The sequence below is a fragment of the Simochromis diagramma genome, unplaced genomic scaffold (assembly GCF_900408965.1).
Source record: "Simochromis diagramma unplaced genomic scaffold, fSimDia1.1 OVJJ01000321.1, whole genome shotgun sequence".
NCBI classification, from domain to species: domain Eukaryota; kingdom Metazoa; phylum Chordata; class Actinopteri; order Cichliformes; family Cichlidae; genus Simochromis; species Simochromis diagramma.
Genome location: NW_024386772.1, coordinates 8,724,549 through 8,742,503, shown reverse-complemented (window position 1 = coordinate 8,742,503; position 17,955 = coordinate 8,724,549). Strand labels below are relative to the sequence as shown.

The 17,955-nt window shown below is 40.8% G+C and overlaps 1 protein-coding gene across 1 annotated transcript in view; it reads right to left on the bottom strand.

The window, feature by feature from the left end:
* baiap3 (BAI1 associated protein 3) overlaps positions 1 to 17,955 on the bottom strand; it is a 50,231-nt gene that overhangs the window by 18,427 nt on the left and 13,849 nt on the right. Inside the window, exons 3-9 of the mRNA XM_040046808.1 lie at positions 8,700 to 8,787; positions 6,994 to 7,077; positions 6,694 to 6,801; positions 6,119 to 6,178; positions 2,971 to 3,037; positions 2,496 to 2,709; positions 2,184 to 2,228 (exon numbers count right to left, since the gene is read on the bottom strand). Coding sequence (XP_039902742.1) covers positions 2,184 to 2,228; positions 2,496 to 2,709; positions 2,971 to 3,037; positions 6,119 to 6,178; positions 6,694 to 6,801; positions 6,994 to 7,077; positions 8,700 to 8,787 — 666 coding nt within the window. The remainder of the gene's footprint in view (positions 1 to 2,183; positions 2,229 to 2,495; positions 2,710 to 2,970; positions 3,038 to 6,118; positions 6,179 to 6,693; positions 6,802 to 6,993; positions 7,078 to 8,699; positions 8,788 to 17,955) is intronic.

The window sequence follows — 17,955 nt, the reverse complement described above, 5'->3', positions numbered from 1 at the left end:
TGTTACACTCTCACTTACTGCAAAACATGAGAGGCTGTAAGAAGCTGTAATAAACTGAGAAGAGAAGGTCATCTATAATCAAGGCCCATTGTTGTTTAAGAAAAGCAACTTTTACCATGACAAGAGGCAGGAAATGTTTCGGTAACAGCTGAATAATGGGGACATTTTGTAATTTAGAAGAGCACATTTTAACAGGCTATTTGATTTGCATAGTAATGATATTCACACTGAATGGTGCGGATAAAATTGTTACATTTTTGCATAATTAGAAAGGATGATTGCTTCGCTTCACTTTGGACGTTTTCTCTTTTGCTTGTAAAACTTTGATCTGCTAAAATTGACAAAGTGAGCAGAACCAAGCGCTAAACTGGGAAGATTGTAAAGCTTTTGACAAAGTAATAAAAAAGATAGAGCTCTGTGACTTTTCTAGAGCTGCAGTGATGAGCTATTTTAGAGGATTTTGTTGCTCAAACACAAAATATAAACTTTTTTTGACTGTTAATTTTCCAAAAAACCCAAAATATGATGATTTATGTTTCTCAGCTGAAAGAGTATGCTGCCTTACATTTAATTTTAATTGAATTGATATACCTTTATTAGTCCCACAAGGGCAGCGCCATCTTACCCTCTGACCATACATACATTACACAAAACATCACAGGGAAGACAGGTCAGAGAGGTATAACAATGGAAAATGCACCACATGAGGAAAGATAAGGAGAAAAAAATAACTCCCCCCAGACTGAGCTCCAACAGGGAGATCAGTTTGAGAACAGAAAAAAACACCTCTGCACATAGCACATGAAAAAACTCTTAATACACCAAAGAAACACATGACAAGCAACAGGGGTGGGTAAAGGGTGCAGTATCGGAAGGGAATAAGCGTCGAAGGCGTTTGGAAAGGGAGGGGGGATGAGTGTGTGCATATCAGTGTGTGCGTGTCCAGAGTTCAGCTGAGACAGTGTCCTTCGCCCTGCTAGGCTAAGTAAACAGTCTCCCAGCCAACCCACGTGCCTTGCATGGAATGGGAAGGAACAGACTAAACACAGTCGTTATCAGGGTGTTTTTGTTCGCCTCCAGCCCTGCGAACGCAGCTGGCGCCAAAGGGGTATCCGCATGAAGTGATGGTGGTTTTTACATTAGTGCGAACAGCTCATATGAATTTCAAAGCAGTTCTACAGTCCAACACTGGTCTCTCAATCTCCCGTTGGAGAGCCGCGAGCTTCGCCATACTTGCGTTCTGTGATGTTGTCATTTCTTGTGCTCAAGGAGCCGATTTCTGAGAACTCACGGCAGTGTGCCTCCCCGAGATGTCATCCAATTTGCGCCCAGAGATGTTATTCCGAGCTAGCCCTTCCGAGATGTATCCAGTCTGCAGTCAGAGATCTCATTCTGAGTATTCACAAGATCCAAGATCTTATCCGTGCTGCACTCAATGAGCCCATTTTGAGAAACTCACGCCTCTTCCCATCGTTCCAATCCCAGCGGGCAGCCTTGTGGGGGTTTGAACAGCTGGTTCCGCTTTCTTAATTCTTCGATAAGTCAGGGCCAAGCCAGCTCCGATCAGCTAGCACCCTGTTACCAAGGTTCCGAATAGGTAGATATCTTCAGCACTCAGGCTCACCCAAGCCCAAACTTCTCGTTGAGAAAGGGGTGTCAATTGCATTTAGGGACCAGTTGATCCAATCCATAATTCCTCTTTTAGGTTTTAGAGAACAGACTGTGAGAGAGTGTTCCAGGGAAAAGTAATACAAAAAAACACGAGACTAGACAAGGATATAAGAGGCTAAGCAGGGAAGCTGAGGGAGAAGAGGAGGAGGAGAGGAGAAAAGTGCGACCGCCTTCGTCAAGAGCAAGAGCAGAAGAATTAACTCAATTGTATATCAATAGATTTTGACACCTAACTGATCAAATCAAACACATTAGTTGAGAATAATTCAATTTGTCATGTTTTTCAAAAGTTTGCATAGATCTAATTATTAACTGATAAAGTAATCAGTTATTGTATACTTAATATATTTATTTACTGCAATGTAATAATCTGGCATTAAAGCAAAAACAAATCAAATATACTGTAGGTTATGTTTGTAGCTGTAAGAGCTTGGCATTACTATGCACAGTCTCCTCAGATCATACACTGACACTGCATTAATAGGAAATAAAGTTGAATTGAATTATCTTACCATATGTCCAGATGTAAGAGGTCATTGTGGACATCGTCTATTTCACTAGAACACAACAACAGCAAAGCAACAATAAAAAACTAAAGACCCGGAAACATCATCGTTTAAGCGCTCAATTTCATCAGCAACACCGACAATAATCGGCTCAATTCTTCAGTGGCTCTTTTCACAGAAATGACATTGTGGCGCACTGGTCACATAACTAGCAGCTTTGGGCGTTAGTGTGAAACTAATGAAACCGTGATTCCTGCATATCACACATACCAGCGTGTGCAGCTCTCTGATAAAGGTTAGAATTTGTCTTATACTCACAACACGAAGTGCTCGTCCCACACTGGGTTCAGAGTCTCAGGTTTGACCTCAGTCACCTGAATACACCTGGCTGGTAACACTTCCTTGGTGCTGGAGCGTTTCTCCAGCTTGTCCTTCCTCTTCCTGAAGCTGAACTTTCTCTCCTTCTTCTCCTCCGTTTCCCGAGGGCTCTGGCCCACGAGGATGCCCAGCATGCAGTACGGGTCACTGTAGCCTGCAGGGTGACAACCAGAAGACAGTGTTGGATAGTTACTGTTATTGCTGTTTCATTAGCATAGTTCATTGGTCATAGAGTAAACATTATATCAGATTACTTAGGTTATAACATCAGCACTCATCATTACACTTTAGGCTTAGTGGCTTCTTTTTGTACAAAGTGTCAGAGTAGAGAAGTAAAGTGATTAATCACAGTGAGTGGATGAAGCATTTCAATTAAATATTAGAAAAAGATCATGTAATGAATGAAATATCTCACCATTTGCATCCTTGGCCATTAGATTCTTTGCTTTCATAACAGAAACTCTCAAGGAAAAATTAGCTCTCTGTGGAAAAAGAATTTCATGCCTGTTTAGTTTAAAACATCTGAGTATATTTCAAGGATGATGGGCATGAATTTTAAAAAACGATAACTTCCTATTTCCTGATAAACTTCAAGTAAAAAGTCAGTAAAACTCAGGCAACCTCTATTTCAAAACACTTCAAAGTTCTTTACGTGGATATTAAAAAGTGCAAAGTGGCAGTCAAGTAAATAGCCAAAAAGCCCCAAAAAACATGCTGTACAAAATGTAGCTTTTACTTGTTACTGTCACAGTTCTGGGTCTTTCTGACCCAGCTTTTTGAGTTCTTGTGTTTTTTATATTATGGTTCATGTTTTGAGTCCTTTGTTGTACTGTTTCTTATTTCCCTAGGTTTCAGTTATGGTTATCATAGGTTTAGTTCTTAGGTTTTGTAATATGGCTTCCCTGCGTTCCATGTTATGTCTACTGTGACTTTTTGTACCATGTTTCAGGTTCCTATGTTCCGTCTCCCCAGTTGCTGTTAAGTTTACATGTCTAGAGTTCAGTCAGTGTGTTTCCTGTTTTACTTTGAAGGTCCGTGTATCATGTCAGTGTTTCTAGTTTTGCTTCCCTTGTCTCATCCAGCATGATTGCTCCCAGCTGTGCTCTCCTTCTATCTCTCATTCCCTCGTTATCCCTCAGTGTATTTAAGCCCTGTGTTTCTCTTTGTCAGTGTTGTAGAGTCCCTCATAGCTGTGCGATGGGCCCTGTGGCGCCTTGTGCTTAGGTTTAAGTTTAGGTTTAGGTTTAGGTTTAAGTTTAGGTTTAAGTTTAGGTTTAAGTTTAGGTTTAAGTTTAGGTTTAGTTTTTCGTGTCCCCCTACACCAGCAATAAAGCTGTGTTTTTGAGTTTACCTTTGTCTCTGCGAGTTTGCGTTTGGGTCCTTCTCTTGCCTGCACACAGCCATATTGTGACAGAAGACTACGACCAGACAATGGACCCAACAGCTCACAATCCCTCCGCTGAGCTCCAGGAGGACATGATTTACGTGGTGGAGTTTCTATGTCAGGAGTTGTTTGCCCTGCCTATTAAGGAATACCAGGAGGAGCTAGCTATTCGGTTACAGAGAATGGTTTCTGGACTTCCCTGGCTATTTGGCGCACTACACCCACTCATTCAAGACTTCCTTGTTTCCATCGTACGCGTCCACCCTGAGCAGCCGCTCCTGTGTGAAGAGCTGGAGGATTTTCAGCCGAGAACGCTGGAGGGTTCGTGGGCCGACCCGTCTCCTCCCTCTTCCAGGAGAAAGCGGTGTTCACGCCGCCGTCGCTCCACGGCAGCTGAGCAGATGACTTTCATGAGTGAAAATGACTGTTTGCCACATTCTCCACATTCTGGTACCAGACTTACTGCCATTTCATCCATGGTTAATCACGCTCCTTCTATGAACACTTTGGTTTTTCAACCGACTCCTCTGAACCTCGATAATCCTGCTTCTGTGTCTGAGACTCCCAGTGTTGCTCCGCCAGTACCTCACCGTATTTTTTCTGTGCCTCAGTTGGAAAATGTGACTAGCAACAGAGTACCATCTGCCTTATTAAAACTGGCTAGGAAGATTGGACTCAGTGCCTCAGAACCATTGAATCAAGTTGAGTTTTGTGTTTCAGAACCATTTCACCTTGACCCAGCTCACCATGCTTTTGTGTCCACCGTTAGTGTGGCTTTACCCCCGGACGGTGCTACTCACCAGCCCATTTACACAGAAACTGTCAGTGAAAATGCTCCTGAGCTCCAGTCCCTGCACCCAGGGCAGCTCGGGCCCAACTTTCCCCTGCACTTGTACCAGTCCCTCAGGTGAGGGAGGCTGAGGTCCAGCTGGTCCCTGCTCTGGTTTCCAGGCTGGCTGAGGCTCTGCCAGTCCCTGCACCTGTACCAGCTCCTCGGGTGGGGACAGCAGCTGCCCAGCTGTCGCCGGTACCTGTCCCGGCTCCCAGGGTGAGGCCAGCCAGGACACAGCCTACCTCCGCACCCGTACCTACTCCTCGGGTGGGTGGGCTCATGTCCGGCAGGTGCCTGCACCCATTCCTGTGTCCGCTGGAGGCTCAGGCAAGCCTATCCAGCCCCTGTCCTTGTGTTCTGGAGGGTCAGAGTTAAGTCAGCAACCACTACCACAATCACTACAACCTCTCATTTTTTCCATAGTTCAGTCTGTTGCTCAGTTATTATCTCAGTCATTTGTTCCGTCATCAGTTTTGCCTCCAGGTCAGGCTTCAGTTTTGTCACCTATACCCCTTTCATTAGCCCAAACATCTGCACAGCCAACTGCTCAACAGTCTGTTCAGCACTCCGCGGCTCCCACGTCGCTGCCTGTTCCAGCTGGAGGGCTCGGGGAGCCCGTCCAGCCTCGTGCCACGTCAGCTGGGGGTTCTGGAGCACCCATCCAGCATCTCTCCGTGTCTGCTGACATCTCTGAGTCCGTTCAGCCACCACCTGCTTCACCACCTGTGGCTTCCATGCCGCCGCTTGCAGCGCCGCCATCTGCTCCTTTGCACGCAGCTGCCACACCCTCGTCTGGTCCTGCTATTGCCACGCCACCACCTCGTCCACGCCTAGCACAGCTGGCTTTTCCACGGTCATCTCCTCGACATCACCGGCCACTTTCCAGGCCTCTGGCTGGGCATCATGGCCATTGTGGGCGGCCCCCAGACCTGCTCCATCGCCGCCACTGCCGTCCGCACGGCTGGCCCCCTGAACCGTTTGATCATGAACTCCTGTGCCGTTGGCCTCTTACGAACTATGGATTTCTGGACCATCACCCTCCGGGTCGGCCCCCTGAGGGGTTATGAACTGTTCCCTGCATTCCTGTGCCTTTGATGGACACATCAAACACACATTTTGGACACATTTTTGTTTTTGTGCTTGGTTTCTGCACCTCCTGTGGGGGCATGGCTGACTTTTTTCAAGATTTTTTTTTTTCTACAATGTTTCACTTTAACTTAGGGATATCGTGAAAGGCTCACCCGAAAAAAGCATATTTGATATAAGTCACATAATACTGCAGCTGAATTCTGCCTGTCCTATAACAGAAGACACAAAATTTGCTTGAACACCACAAACAAATCTCACCTTGGATTCTTGAACTTTTTGGAGAATGATTTCATGTTCTTCCTCACCCATATCAAAAACCTTTAAGGAGGAGAGTGTCAGTCAAAAAAGACCTTTTAACCATATCTGAATTAGAGTTTCTTGGTAGCAAGATTAAAACCTACAAAATAGATAACAGAGTTACTGCTTAAATCTAACAAACCATCTCAGAAATATAAAAAACATAATTCGGTCAAAGTCCCTGGCAGAAGCTAACCTTCTGTTAAAACAAGAAAGCCAGAAAAAGATGCCCACTTCAGAAAAAAACAAAAGGAGACTACGATTCATAGCATGACATCATCTGAATGAATGTAATATAACAGCTGAATATCAGTACACAGTGTGACTGGGCTTTGATGTTTAATCAGTTTTGAGCCAAGAGCATCTGCTCTGATTCTTACAGCCCGCTCACAACAAATAACGCTCTCTCTGAGGCTACCATCAGTGTTACTGACAGAGATTTAATGAAGCTCAAGAAATACAGTCTGCTCTTCTCATGTGTCCACGAGACAGAGAAAAAGACGGATGGACGGACAGACAGACAGACAAATAGATACCTTCAGCAGGTAAGCAAATAGCTCATCGTCACTTTTCACATGTTCGGATGAGGGCACTCCAACCCTGTTGACCACCGTGTACACAGCTTCCTCATAAAGCAGGTCCAGCTACATGAAAACACACTCCAGTTAATAACAACCTTTCAAAAATAAAAAGCTCGTGTTCTTTTGCCCTTATGCGTTCTGCTCCACTGCACATCAAAAGCAGGAATAAAAAGCCTCAACTGTGTTGTTACTGTGAGTTTTGAGATTTAATCCCTGCTGAAATAAGATGAAAACAGAGAAGCTGAGCTCACGCACCTCTGTCCTGCTGATTCTGTCGGGGATAAAGGCCTGGTCCACATGCTCTTGGGGTGGTGGAACTGTGCAGGCCCCTCTTTGGCACTGCGAGAGGACAAAACCAGTTCAGCCAAAATAAAATTGGCCTTGGATAAAGGCTGTGTTGAGAGGAAGAACTTATAAGACACATGTTTGGCTTTTTTTTGTTTGTTTTTTCAACCTAAAAAATCTTCCAGTGGTAGGAGAAGTACAACGCCCATTTATTTGGGTAATAGCATCAATACAACAATATAAAAATAATCTTTTTGAACTAAAAACACAAAAGCAAAAATTACAATCTAAGACGCCTCACTGAAAACTGAGGAAATTTCATGGAAATTATCTTCAAGACACATATCTGATTAAAAAATTCCTACTGTGTCACAGATTTCAAATGATTTGCAGTTTTTCCATGAATGCACAACTCATCCTAAGAGCTGCTCTCTTTTGCGAAAAAGAATAAAAAACGAAATAATTTAACAGGATCTGCAGGTAATTGGTGTCAAAAAAATCATAAAAACTGAAGGGTAGTCAAATGCCTTTGTTCTCCAAAAAGAACATTACAGCAAACCTGCCACTGAACACAAGGATAAAAACCGTGCCTAAAGGAATGTGCTCTTGATGATGGATCAAAGTCATTGGCCAACAAATATTTGTACAATATTTGTTTGTTGTTGACCAATGACAGCTATGAAAAGAACCTTATAAAGGCATGGTCTTGTCCCCATACCCTCAGGAGCCAGTCAGGTTGTAGTTATTGATTCAGCAATGTATTCTGCACAACATCAAAAAGTGCTGAAAGACGACATGATCACAACCAAACCGAAAGTTGAAACGGAACTCAAGTTGAACTTCCACTGACGACTGGTTCAAGAATGGAGAAATGGTCAATAGTTATGGACAGGTTTACAAGGGACAACTCGTAAATCAGTGCCAACATCAATGTCCAAACTCTTCTGTGCTCCTGGAAAAATGGTCAAAAACTTCTATAAACAAACTCTTAAACCTTGTGGAAAGGAATGGGCTGAAATCGGATTACACCCAATGTATTAAGAATGGGATGTCACTCAATTTCATTTGCATGGAAAGCCCTCTGTAAAGCCCTTTGACTTACCTTGTGTTTGAATAGCACTATACAAATGAATCTGACTCAACTTGATCCCTCTGGTGGAATAGAAATTCAGAGTTCAATTGTCTTTCTATCTTGCACACACAAACAAAATAAATAAATAAGCGTAAATTTAGCCGCCGACGGATAGGGGAAAAAACAAAACAAACAAACAAAAAAATCATGTTTCCAGAAGACAATATGATAAATGGCATGCTGAGTGAATATACCTTCTGTTTTGATCACAGTCAGCAGTTTGCTTTGGGCTTATTGGCTATTTTGCTGACAGCGATACAGCAATTTGGAAATGAAATCATCAAGCATTTGCTACAAATTTTTAAAAAGCATCACTGTCTAGCTTTGGCAGTAGGAGAAACTGAACACAGCCTCGACAGCAGTTTGTCACAGCCGAGTTTCCAGCCCTTTGAGCGCCCTGCTTAACCTAGTCCGTCTGTCTATAGACGTCAGAGTGGTCATGGTGGTGGGCTGAAAGACAGCGCAGAGATCTACACTCGCTACACATGCTGTACATGTTTCAAGCCTGTAACAGACAGAAATACGGAGGTTAGGTGGGGGTTACCTCCGCCTGGGCCGCCCGCATCATGTTCTCCTGTTTCTGCAGGATGGCATTCATACGCTCAAAGAACTCCACGCTCTCCTCTGAAATCCTGCCAAGTAGACGGAGCACATTGAAAATCGATTATCTTTAAAGATAGAGAGGGAAAATAAAAAAGTGAGTTGAAATGCATGTTGTACTCTGTTATACACCCACACAATCTGATCAACCTAAATTATTTATGGATGGTAATTACAGCAGGATTCAGTGACATTTGTGGGATCACACAGCATCCTGTTTGCAGACACTTTGAAGAAGCATCTGTCAATAAAGAGGATCTTTTTCTTTTAATGTTGAACTACTGGACTCCATCGCCTACCGTTCAGCTTTTTATTACTTATCAAACACCCTCTTGTCTCAAGCTTAAAAAAAGAAAAAGTCAGCATGTCTGCACCCTGCATGAACCATGTTAATCTGCTATGAGCCGGGCTGTGTGCAAAATGCAAATGATGTTTCTGTTTCCTCCAGGTGTGAGTGAATCCCCGGACTCCCGCCAGCCCCAGTTGTCATGGTGATTCGGGCACATTCACTGAGCTGGCTGAACACCTTGGGAATCCCCACCACCACCACCACGACTTACACCCCATCTCTCCCAGTATCGTCCAAATCTCTCTAGGGGGAATCTTCCCCTCAGCCTTTATGGAATTCACAGACACCGGCAGCCACTCTTATGTGAGCTGTAGCGGAACCATCAGGATCAGCCATGCCGTCTGCCTTTAACTTCTCACCTCCACCACCTAACCCTACCACCACATCTACCTCTTTTCTTATCCTGGCATACTTTAAAAGAACTGTCCACAGAGGCCCTGACACACTCTTTTATTAGCATCCCAGCATCCCACATCCCAGCACTTACTGAATATCACAGTGGTGGGGCAGCAGATGGTAAACCCATGAGGTTTTTAATGGATACTAATTGCTGCCATGCTGGGTGAGTTGGTGAAGTTTCCACTGGGGTGAGGCCCAGTTGAACTGGAAAAGTGAAAGTTTCCTTGGGTAAACTTTTATAATCATATCAGAGTCACTAAAACATTCATTTTAACATGACACTCATGCATGGCTATAACTATACCACATAGTGGTTTTTTATGGGTTTATAATTGTGAACAGGGATAAAGAGAAAAACACTGCATTGCAGTGGTATTTGATTTATCTTTGAGTGTCATGCCTTTGGTATACCCCCACCCCCCCCAAAAAAAAGAAAAAAAGAAAAGTGAGGTGTACAGCTTGACAGTGAGGTCAGTCCTCCCAATATCAGTGTCAAATGTTAGGCCTTCAGTGGTTGTTTTTTTTAATCTACAGCCAAGAAACCATTTTACCAAAGCAGTTTATTGGTATGATGCCATTTCATCTGACTCTGTTTGTAAAATTGATGGAGTTAGAAATCTTTTTTGTAGGTAAGTGACAGCTTATAGATATTTGGAGGGAATAAATCATGTATGAATATTTTCTAAAGAGTATTTTCTTCATTGCAGTTTCAACCCATAAAAAAATCGACAACTCATTTCAGGTGACTGAGTCATTGCAGCCTTACTGGTCATTATGGCAGGATTCACATGGCTTTATTTCAGGCTTCAGTGTTCTCACTTCTTGTCACTTTGAGTTGGTGATGTCATGCATTGCTGAAATGAATTCTCTTTTCTTACGCTACACATGGTGAAAGTCAAGAGAAATTCAACTTCTGAAGTGCCAGCATGGCTGTTAGTCAATTAAATTTTTTATGCAAATATCCTGAGAGCATGAATTGGCCCGTCTGTTTATTTTTTTATAGGAGTAATTGATCATTGCAGTGAATAATCAAGCTGTTGGATATAAACAAAGTTAGTAACAAGCATTAGCTAGCTTGGCTAATGCTAACATTAGTCAAAGCCCTGCTAGCTAGTCTTTTGATGACTGGTTATAGTTGCTATGACAATTGCCCTAGTAAAGATATCCTGACCTCAAAATTCTGGAAAGCCTGAATCCTCTGTGAATCTTGCCTTAGTGATTTGATCCCCAACTAATCTAATCTGAAGTTTCTTTGGGTCAGATACTAAATCCCAAATTTCCCTCAACACATCCCCAAAATAAAAATAAAACTTTAAAAAAACCCAACCTTTTTGAATATGTTTGGAACTTGTTGAATGTCCATTAGTCAGTAAGACTAGCTAAGCATTATTTAATGTTTACTCAATAAAAAATTCGACACTCAAACTTGCTTCAGGATTTCTTGCCTATTCCCATCAAAAATCCCAAAACAAATGGTATCTTCTTTTGTCTAAGTGACATTTCAACAACAACAACAAAAAAAATCCAGCAATTAACTGATAACCAGGACAGCTGCTGAATTTGCTCTACATTAAAACAGTTCTGAATAAAACCCATAGCTATACTTTTCAACCACCCTCCTGCATTATACAGAAAATAAAACCACAGCTGTTTTTCGTAAGTAAACCTCCTCAGACAGCATTTGAAAGAAACCCCCAAACCGAGTCTGTCAAAGACAAAGCCTGTTCCACTAACAAGGGATTGGGAGCTTTGTTTCACGGAGCTTCAGTTTTCATTTGCACAAATAGTACAAATAAGCTTCATTCCACACTAAGACTTGTGTTTAGAGACACTTGGTTCTCTCCACATTCGGGTTGAATTGCCCAGAGTATTTTTGTATCCAGAAATCTGTCCCATCTTTTGTCAGTCAGCTTGAGGATTTGTCCAAACAGTCTGGGATATTTTTTTTTTCTTTCTGGGGGCTTGGGACAACATGTTCATGGGAAGCAGTACAGCACAAATGATGCAAATCAAGTCCATTTTAACATGATACATCAAAAAGATATATTAAAGATGTATTAAGTTAAATCGTTCTCTCCATCTCTCATCCACACACACAAACACACACACACACACACACACACACACATGCACGCACGCTACCAGAATAACAAACTGATTTGATGTTGCTAGGAAACAGGTCCCTTTTTTTAAAACCTCATTTTATTGTAATTTATTTTCTGAATTCATTCAAATGCTTCAATTATGATTTCCTGTCTGGAGAGTAAATCAGAAGGAAAACAAATAAAAACAAGAATGTCTTCTGTCTAAAAGAATATCTCAGAATAAACATGAACTGACTGAGAGTGCGAAGATGACAGAAGCCCTTCACTTCAAACCCCAATACATGATGGCAGTGCATACGTAGTAATTAATATTGCCGACATCGCTGTCATCTGCGTCATCTTCTAGTAAAGTTAAATGTTGTTTTATTTATTTATTTATTTTTAATCTAATTCCTTATGGATGTCAATCCATAATATAAGCCTGTGGCTCCAATCATAAACTGAGATCTCTATGACAAGGAACCCCTCAAAACAACACAGAAGACTGTTTGTTATACTCTAATTACACATTTGATTAAGCAGCAAAACATTACAGGTGGAAGGCTTCAGCGCGGAGATAAAATCACAAAAGCTCTGATTGAATCTTTCCATTCAATACCGTGGAAGAATCTGCAGTCGCTCATGCAGCCAGTGGTACTGACAGACATAAAAGTAGCCTGGTGTGAAATTATTTCCAACTCAAGACTTCTTGGTTGCTTCCCAGTTGCGTTTCACAGTTTTTACTTTCTCATTCCGTGGGTCAGTGGCTGACTGTGGATCTGACATATTTTAAAACAGAGCACTGTCAGGTTTAAAGTAAAGGTTTGGCATGCTTTCTGAAAACAAAAGCAGTGTCAACAAGAAATCTGACACAAAGACACAATTAAAGGATTGCTGAAGTAAAAGACAATTCTCCTGGATACTTTGAGTAAATGGCTATTCCTTCCTTAAACTTTTTCCCCACTTATCACATACTGTTTTCACAATTTTAAGTAAGATGTGCCCCCTCAGAGCTCTTTGAGCATGCACAATCTTATTCTTCTTTTGACGGCTCGCTTTAGGGGTCATTACAGCGGATCATTTGCCTTCATCTAACTATGTCCTAGTATCCTCTTCTGTCACACTAACTCTCTGCTTGTCCTGCTTCATTACATCCACAAATCTTCTAGGGTGGTCTTCCTCTTTTCTCCTGTCTGGCAGCTCTATATTTAACATCATTTGCCCAGTATATCCACTATGCTTCCACTGTATGTCCAAACCATCTCAGAATTTTATCGTCACCTTTGTCTCTGAATGTCTCAACTTCAGCTTTCCCTCTGATATACTTGTTCATAATTCTATCCATTCTCGTCACCCAAATGATAATCTTAGCATCTTCATCTCTGCCACGTCCTGCTCTGCGTCATGTCTTTTTGTTAGTGCTAGTGTCCCCAGGCCATGCATCACAGCATGTCTCATTACCATGAAGAATAGCGCATCACTATAACATTTCAAATGTTGTAAAAATGTGTGGGACCACTTTGTTTTTTTACACGTTTATTTTTGTGTTTGATTTGTCTTCTCTGTTGTTATTTGGTTATTTTTAAGGGGAAAAAAAATGCAATTTAATGCATTTAGGCATGGAGACATGGTTAAGGCTACCGACAGAAGATCAAACCCACACCACCATCTCTAGGATTTACAGAGAATGGTCTCCAAAAGGGAAAATATCTACTGGTCCGCAGTGAAAAATGCCTTGTTGATGCCAGAGTTCAGAGAAGAATGGCCAGTCTGCTTTGGATAGCCAATATTAACTCAAACATAATGTTGAATCTGGAAGCAGATGGGCTATAGTGGCAGAAGACCACACTGTGTCACTCCTATCAGCTAGGAACAAGAAGGTGAGGCTGACATTCAAAAGTGGACAAAAGAACTTTGGAAAAACATGATGTGGTCTGATGAGTATCAGAGCAGATCACCCCTTTTATCTTCAAAAATTAAGGATGTTTTGAGGGTAAAAGGGAGTCCAGCCCAGTATTAGCAAGTTTTACCAAATAAAGTGGCCAGTGAGGGTATACAACATTAACCAGGAAATCTTTTCACATCTGCAACAAACCCATGATCTCATAAAACTCACAGATGGCCAAAGTCTAGCTATTTAATTGTGTGGAACTATCCTGCCCACTGAAAAATTAAATTAAATGGAGTCCCAGCATACTACAATACAATCCTTACAGGTGCTGACCAAGCGTTGTAACATTGTGCTTACTGACACAACTAAATGTGCATTAGAGGTTGCCTGTCTTGTAGTATTTTAGATTTTCATAATTTCCACAACTCCCACAACTAAAAACCAAATCCAAAACTGAACTTTAAACTAAACTAAAGCTTAACTACAAACTGAGTCATTTTCAAAGTGTTCCAATATCTGATCCAGAATGCTATAAATGCCAGAAACCGGCTAATTAAATTTGACATTGTAATTCATTTTAATTCATGAAACATCCTTGTGCAACAATGTTTCACTCTGTGTCATGTTCATTCATTACAATTATAATATGTACTGTGATATAAGATACATTCTGATATTTATATCAGTTAAAGAAAAGGCTATAGAAAAATGCAAAAATAAAAAAGCAGTGATTCTATTTTAAAAACCGCAGGAAACCAATCAAGGAAACTTGATCATTATTATTCTGGAGGTTGGAGCATCCCATCAGCTACTTTTCCTGTGAATCGCTGTCCCTCATAAACAAAAACGTAAACAGGTGGGTTAGGCTATCTGAAATGATTACAATAAGGATATTGCCTCTCAATAGTGTCAAGAGTTAAAAGAACTTCTGAAACCTAAAAGTTTGTCTCACTGTGACTACTTCCACATATGGTCATTATTTGGAACTTGTGTAATATAAGGATTCTCTACGGGAACTGTATATAAATTTTATCCTGATCAGTGTGGTGTCATGGTCTGTGGGTTTTGTTTGGTAGCTTTTTGTTCTCAATTATCCCAAGTATTTTGAAGCTTCAGTTTTTGCTATATTTTAAGGTCAAGGTCAAGGTCAAATTTATTTATATAGCACATTTCAAACAGCCGATGCTGCACAAAGTGCTTAACAATATAAAAATGGTATTAAAAAGCAACAATGTAATACAATAATAACAATAAAAAACAATAATAGGATAATAAAAGAATTAAAACAATAACTAAACTAATTAAAATAAGACCAAAATGCTTGGGTCATAGTGTGTTAAAAGCCAGGGCATAGAAATGAGTCTTTAGTAAAGATTTAAATTGCTCAAGTGTTTGTGCAGATCTAATATTTAAGGGGAGACTATTCCAAAGTCTGGGACCTGCCACAGAGAAGGATCTATCACCACGGGATTTGAGATTAGTCCATGGGATGGACAGCATTAGTTTTGAGCTAGACCTCGTGGTTTTTCCTGGAGCATAGGCAGAGAGGAGCTCAGACAGGTAAGGAGGGGCTCGGGCATTAAGTGACTTAAAAACAAAAAGTAAAAGTTTAAATTGGATCCTGTAGGAGACAGGAAGCCAGTGTAAAGAAGCTAAAACTGGGGTTATATGCTCTCTCCGTTTGGTACCAGTTAGCAGGCGAGCAGCTGCATTTTGAACCATCTGAAGACGATGGATGGTGGCCTGATCTAGACCATAATGCAATGAATTGCAGTAGTCTAATCTGCAAGTAAGAAAAAGGTGAATAACACGCTCAAAGACGTTAACCGGAAGGTATGGCTTTACCTTGGCTAGCTGTCTTAACTGAAAAAAACAGGACTGAACTACTGCACTCACCTGCATTTTAGTACTGTTTATAGTACTATCCTCTGTGTTTCCTTTTTGTCTATCCTCCTGTGTCTTTCCCCTGTGCCAAGCTTATTCTTGTGTGTGTTTCCCTGTTTTGTGTGCACCTGTGTCTCATTTCTTCCCAACTGTGTTTAAATTCCTAATTCACCATCAGTGTGTATGTGTACCCTTTGTCCTCACAGCATCTGTTTTCCTCCCCATGTGTTTTCTGCCTATTTTGGATTCTGTTTTTCTTTCTTTGGATTTGTATCAGCTGAAATAAAGGGCTTTCCTTTTTTTATTCAGTCTGCCTAGGAGTCTGCATTTTGGCTCATCCTCCTCTGATACTTGACAGGTGGAGCTGTTTGGAACAAATACACTTTAGGATGTTTATATATATCCTATGTTTAAATAACCTATTTAGGACACCATATTACATTTTGCAGAGCTTGTAAAACAGTCAACTTTACAATATTTATCCAAATCAGAGTGGAAAGCACAACTGCCTCTTTTAATAGTGCATGCACAGAACTACTCTGTTACTTTCCATCCCTGGTTGGTTATTCCCACAATACGATCTAAATTCTTGTTTGAATGCAAAAACAACTACTCATGTGATGCAGGAAGCAGTCTCAAATAAGTGCAGTATTATTATTTGACTGACATGCTAAAGGCTGAGATTCTCAGCTACTTTACTGAGCTCTTTTAAAATTTAATTACTACACAAAGAAATAAAGTTTTACTAAGATTTTCTAGGTTTTGGGAAGACAGCCAGGAAGTCAGGAAAATAAAGTAAAACATGGTAGGTCCTGCTCATTTCAAGGACTTGTAAAGCAAAATTTAAAAAAATACTAGTCTTGGCTGACTTTGCAATAGCAGGTGTTGACTTTTATTGCATTAGGGGTTTCTGTTTAATGTCACTCTCAATTGACTGTGTTATTCTGCATTATTAAAAAACGAGAGCCTCGATACTGTGACACTGAGAAGTCAGAGCCATTAAGCAAGCTGGGGATTCGAAACACAGTGAAGTCAAGTGTGAAATATGAAGACTACTTCTCTTGACGGATGTGGAAGCGGACAGCAAAGTAATCAAGCAACAACAACAACAACAAAAAAGCAAAATATAAATTTAAATATAAACCCTGGTGGGTTTATATGCTGTACCGTCAGTCGAGCTGATTGCTGACAGTGTATTGTGCTTTTCCACATTGTTAAAAAACCAGCTCACATAGAGGTAAAAACATAATTTGCTCTACTGAATTAAAAAGTTCACCTCCGATGTGCAGGTCTCTGCTCGGAAAGGGCTCGGCTCTGACAGCCGACTGTACTACTGGGTCAACAACCGTGGATGGAGCAGCCTAAATCCACCCGGCCTCATTTGCAAATTCTCAATTAAAGTGAAAGTGCATCCAGGTCAGCAGGCGTCTGAATGGATAACAAAGATCAACAGCCTGACTCTAATGATGAGGGCTCAGGGTATGCACACAGCTGAGACTCAGTGGGGAAGCTGCAGCACCAAGAAGCTGGCATGGGAAATGAGAGAAAGGTGCGATACTGTCAGGTCGAATCACTGCTTAATGAAGACAATAAATCAGGTCTTTAATAAAGAGCACAAATCAGCTTCTATTATGTGATATTAATTTTGCTTAAAAATATTAAAATCCTAAATCAATAAACCTCTTTAAGTTATCTTAAAAAATACAATGAATTAAAATGTATGTGAAAAATGCGTCAAAAATAATCTGTATGTTCAGCATCACACTTTCAAATTCAAATTTGATTAGTGTTCAACGCAGCGATTGAGGTTATCTTCAATGTTAAAAATAGAAATGGTTGTTATTACAAGTATAAGTTCACATCACGGCAGCAGCCTGTGTTTAGGTTGCTATAGAAACCTCAGGTTCATACGATTACTTTTGGCTTTATATAAAGCTTCAAAACACGACTGAAATAAATCAGATGACTCTTTTTTTTTTTCTTCTTTTTTTTACCTATTCCACTTGTTGCGAAGAAAAAACTAAACTCCACTAACATAACTAGCATAAGCTAATGGTAACACATTTAAGAAATTAATTAAAAATAGCATTATAAGAGAGAGAAAAAAATAGAAAACATCACAAGGTATCTAGTGGATATACTGCAGAGTATAGATAAATATGTATGTGTGTATGGCATGAAGATGAACAATACAGGGCAACCACTGTCTATACTGGCTTAAAGGGTGACTAAAATGCTGGATTTAGATTAATGTGCCCTTTCAGAGATTCAGATAGGTTTTATCCATTTAGTTTTCTATTGTTGGCTATCTGCATAAAAAAGCTCTGAGGTTAGCATATTCACTGGCCTGTCACAAGGTTTCTATCTACCATAATCTCATTTCAGAAATAGGATCTGTAACATTACTGGCTTCATCAGACTGTCACCATCACGGCGCTTTTGTCATGTGAATGTGTCACTTTTACGTTAATGATCCTCATAACTCTATACAGACATATCCATGACAGTAACGGAGCCACAGTAACCAGGCAATGTTTTTCATACACTCAAGAATACAGTGCCTTCAAAAGAAAAATATATAAGGTCTCAGTTT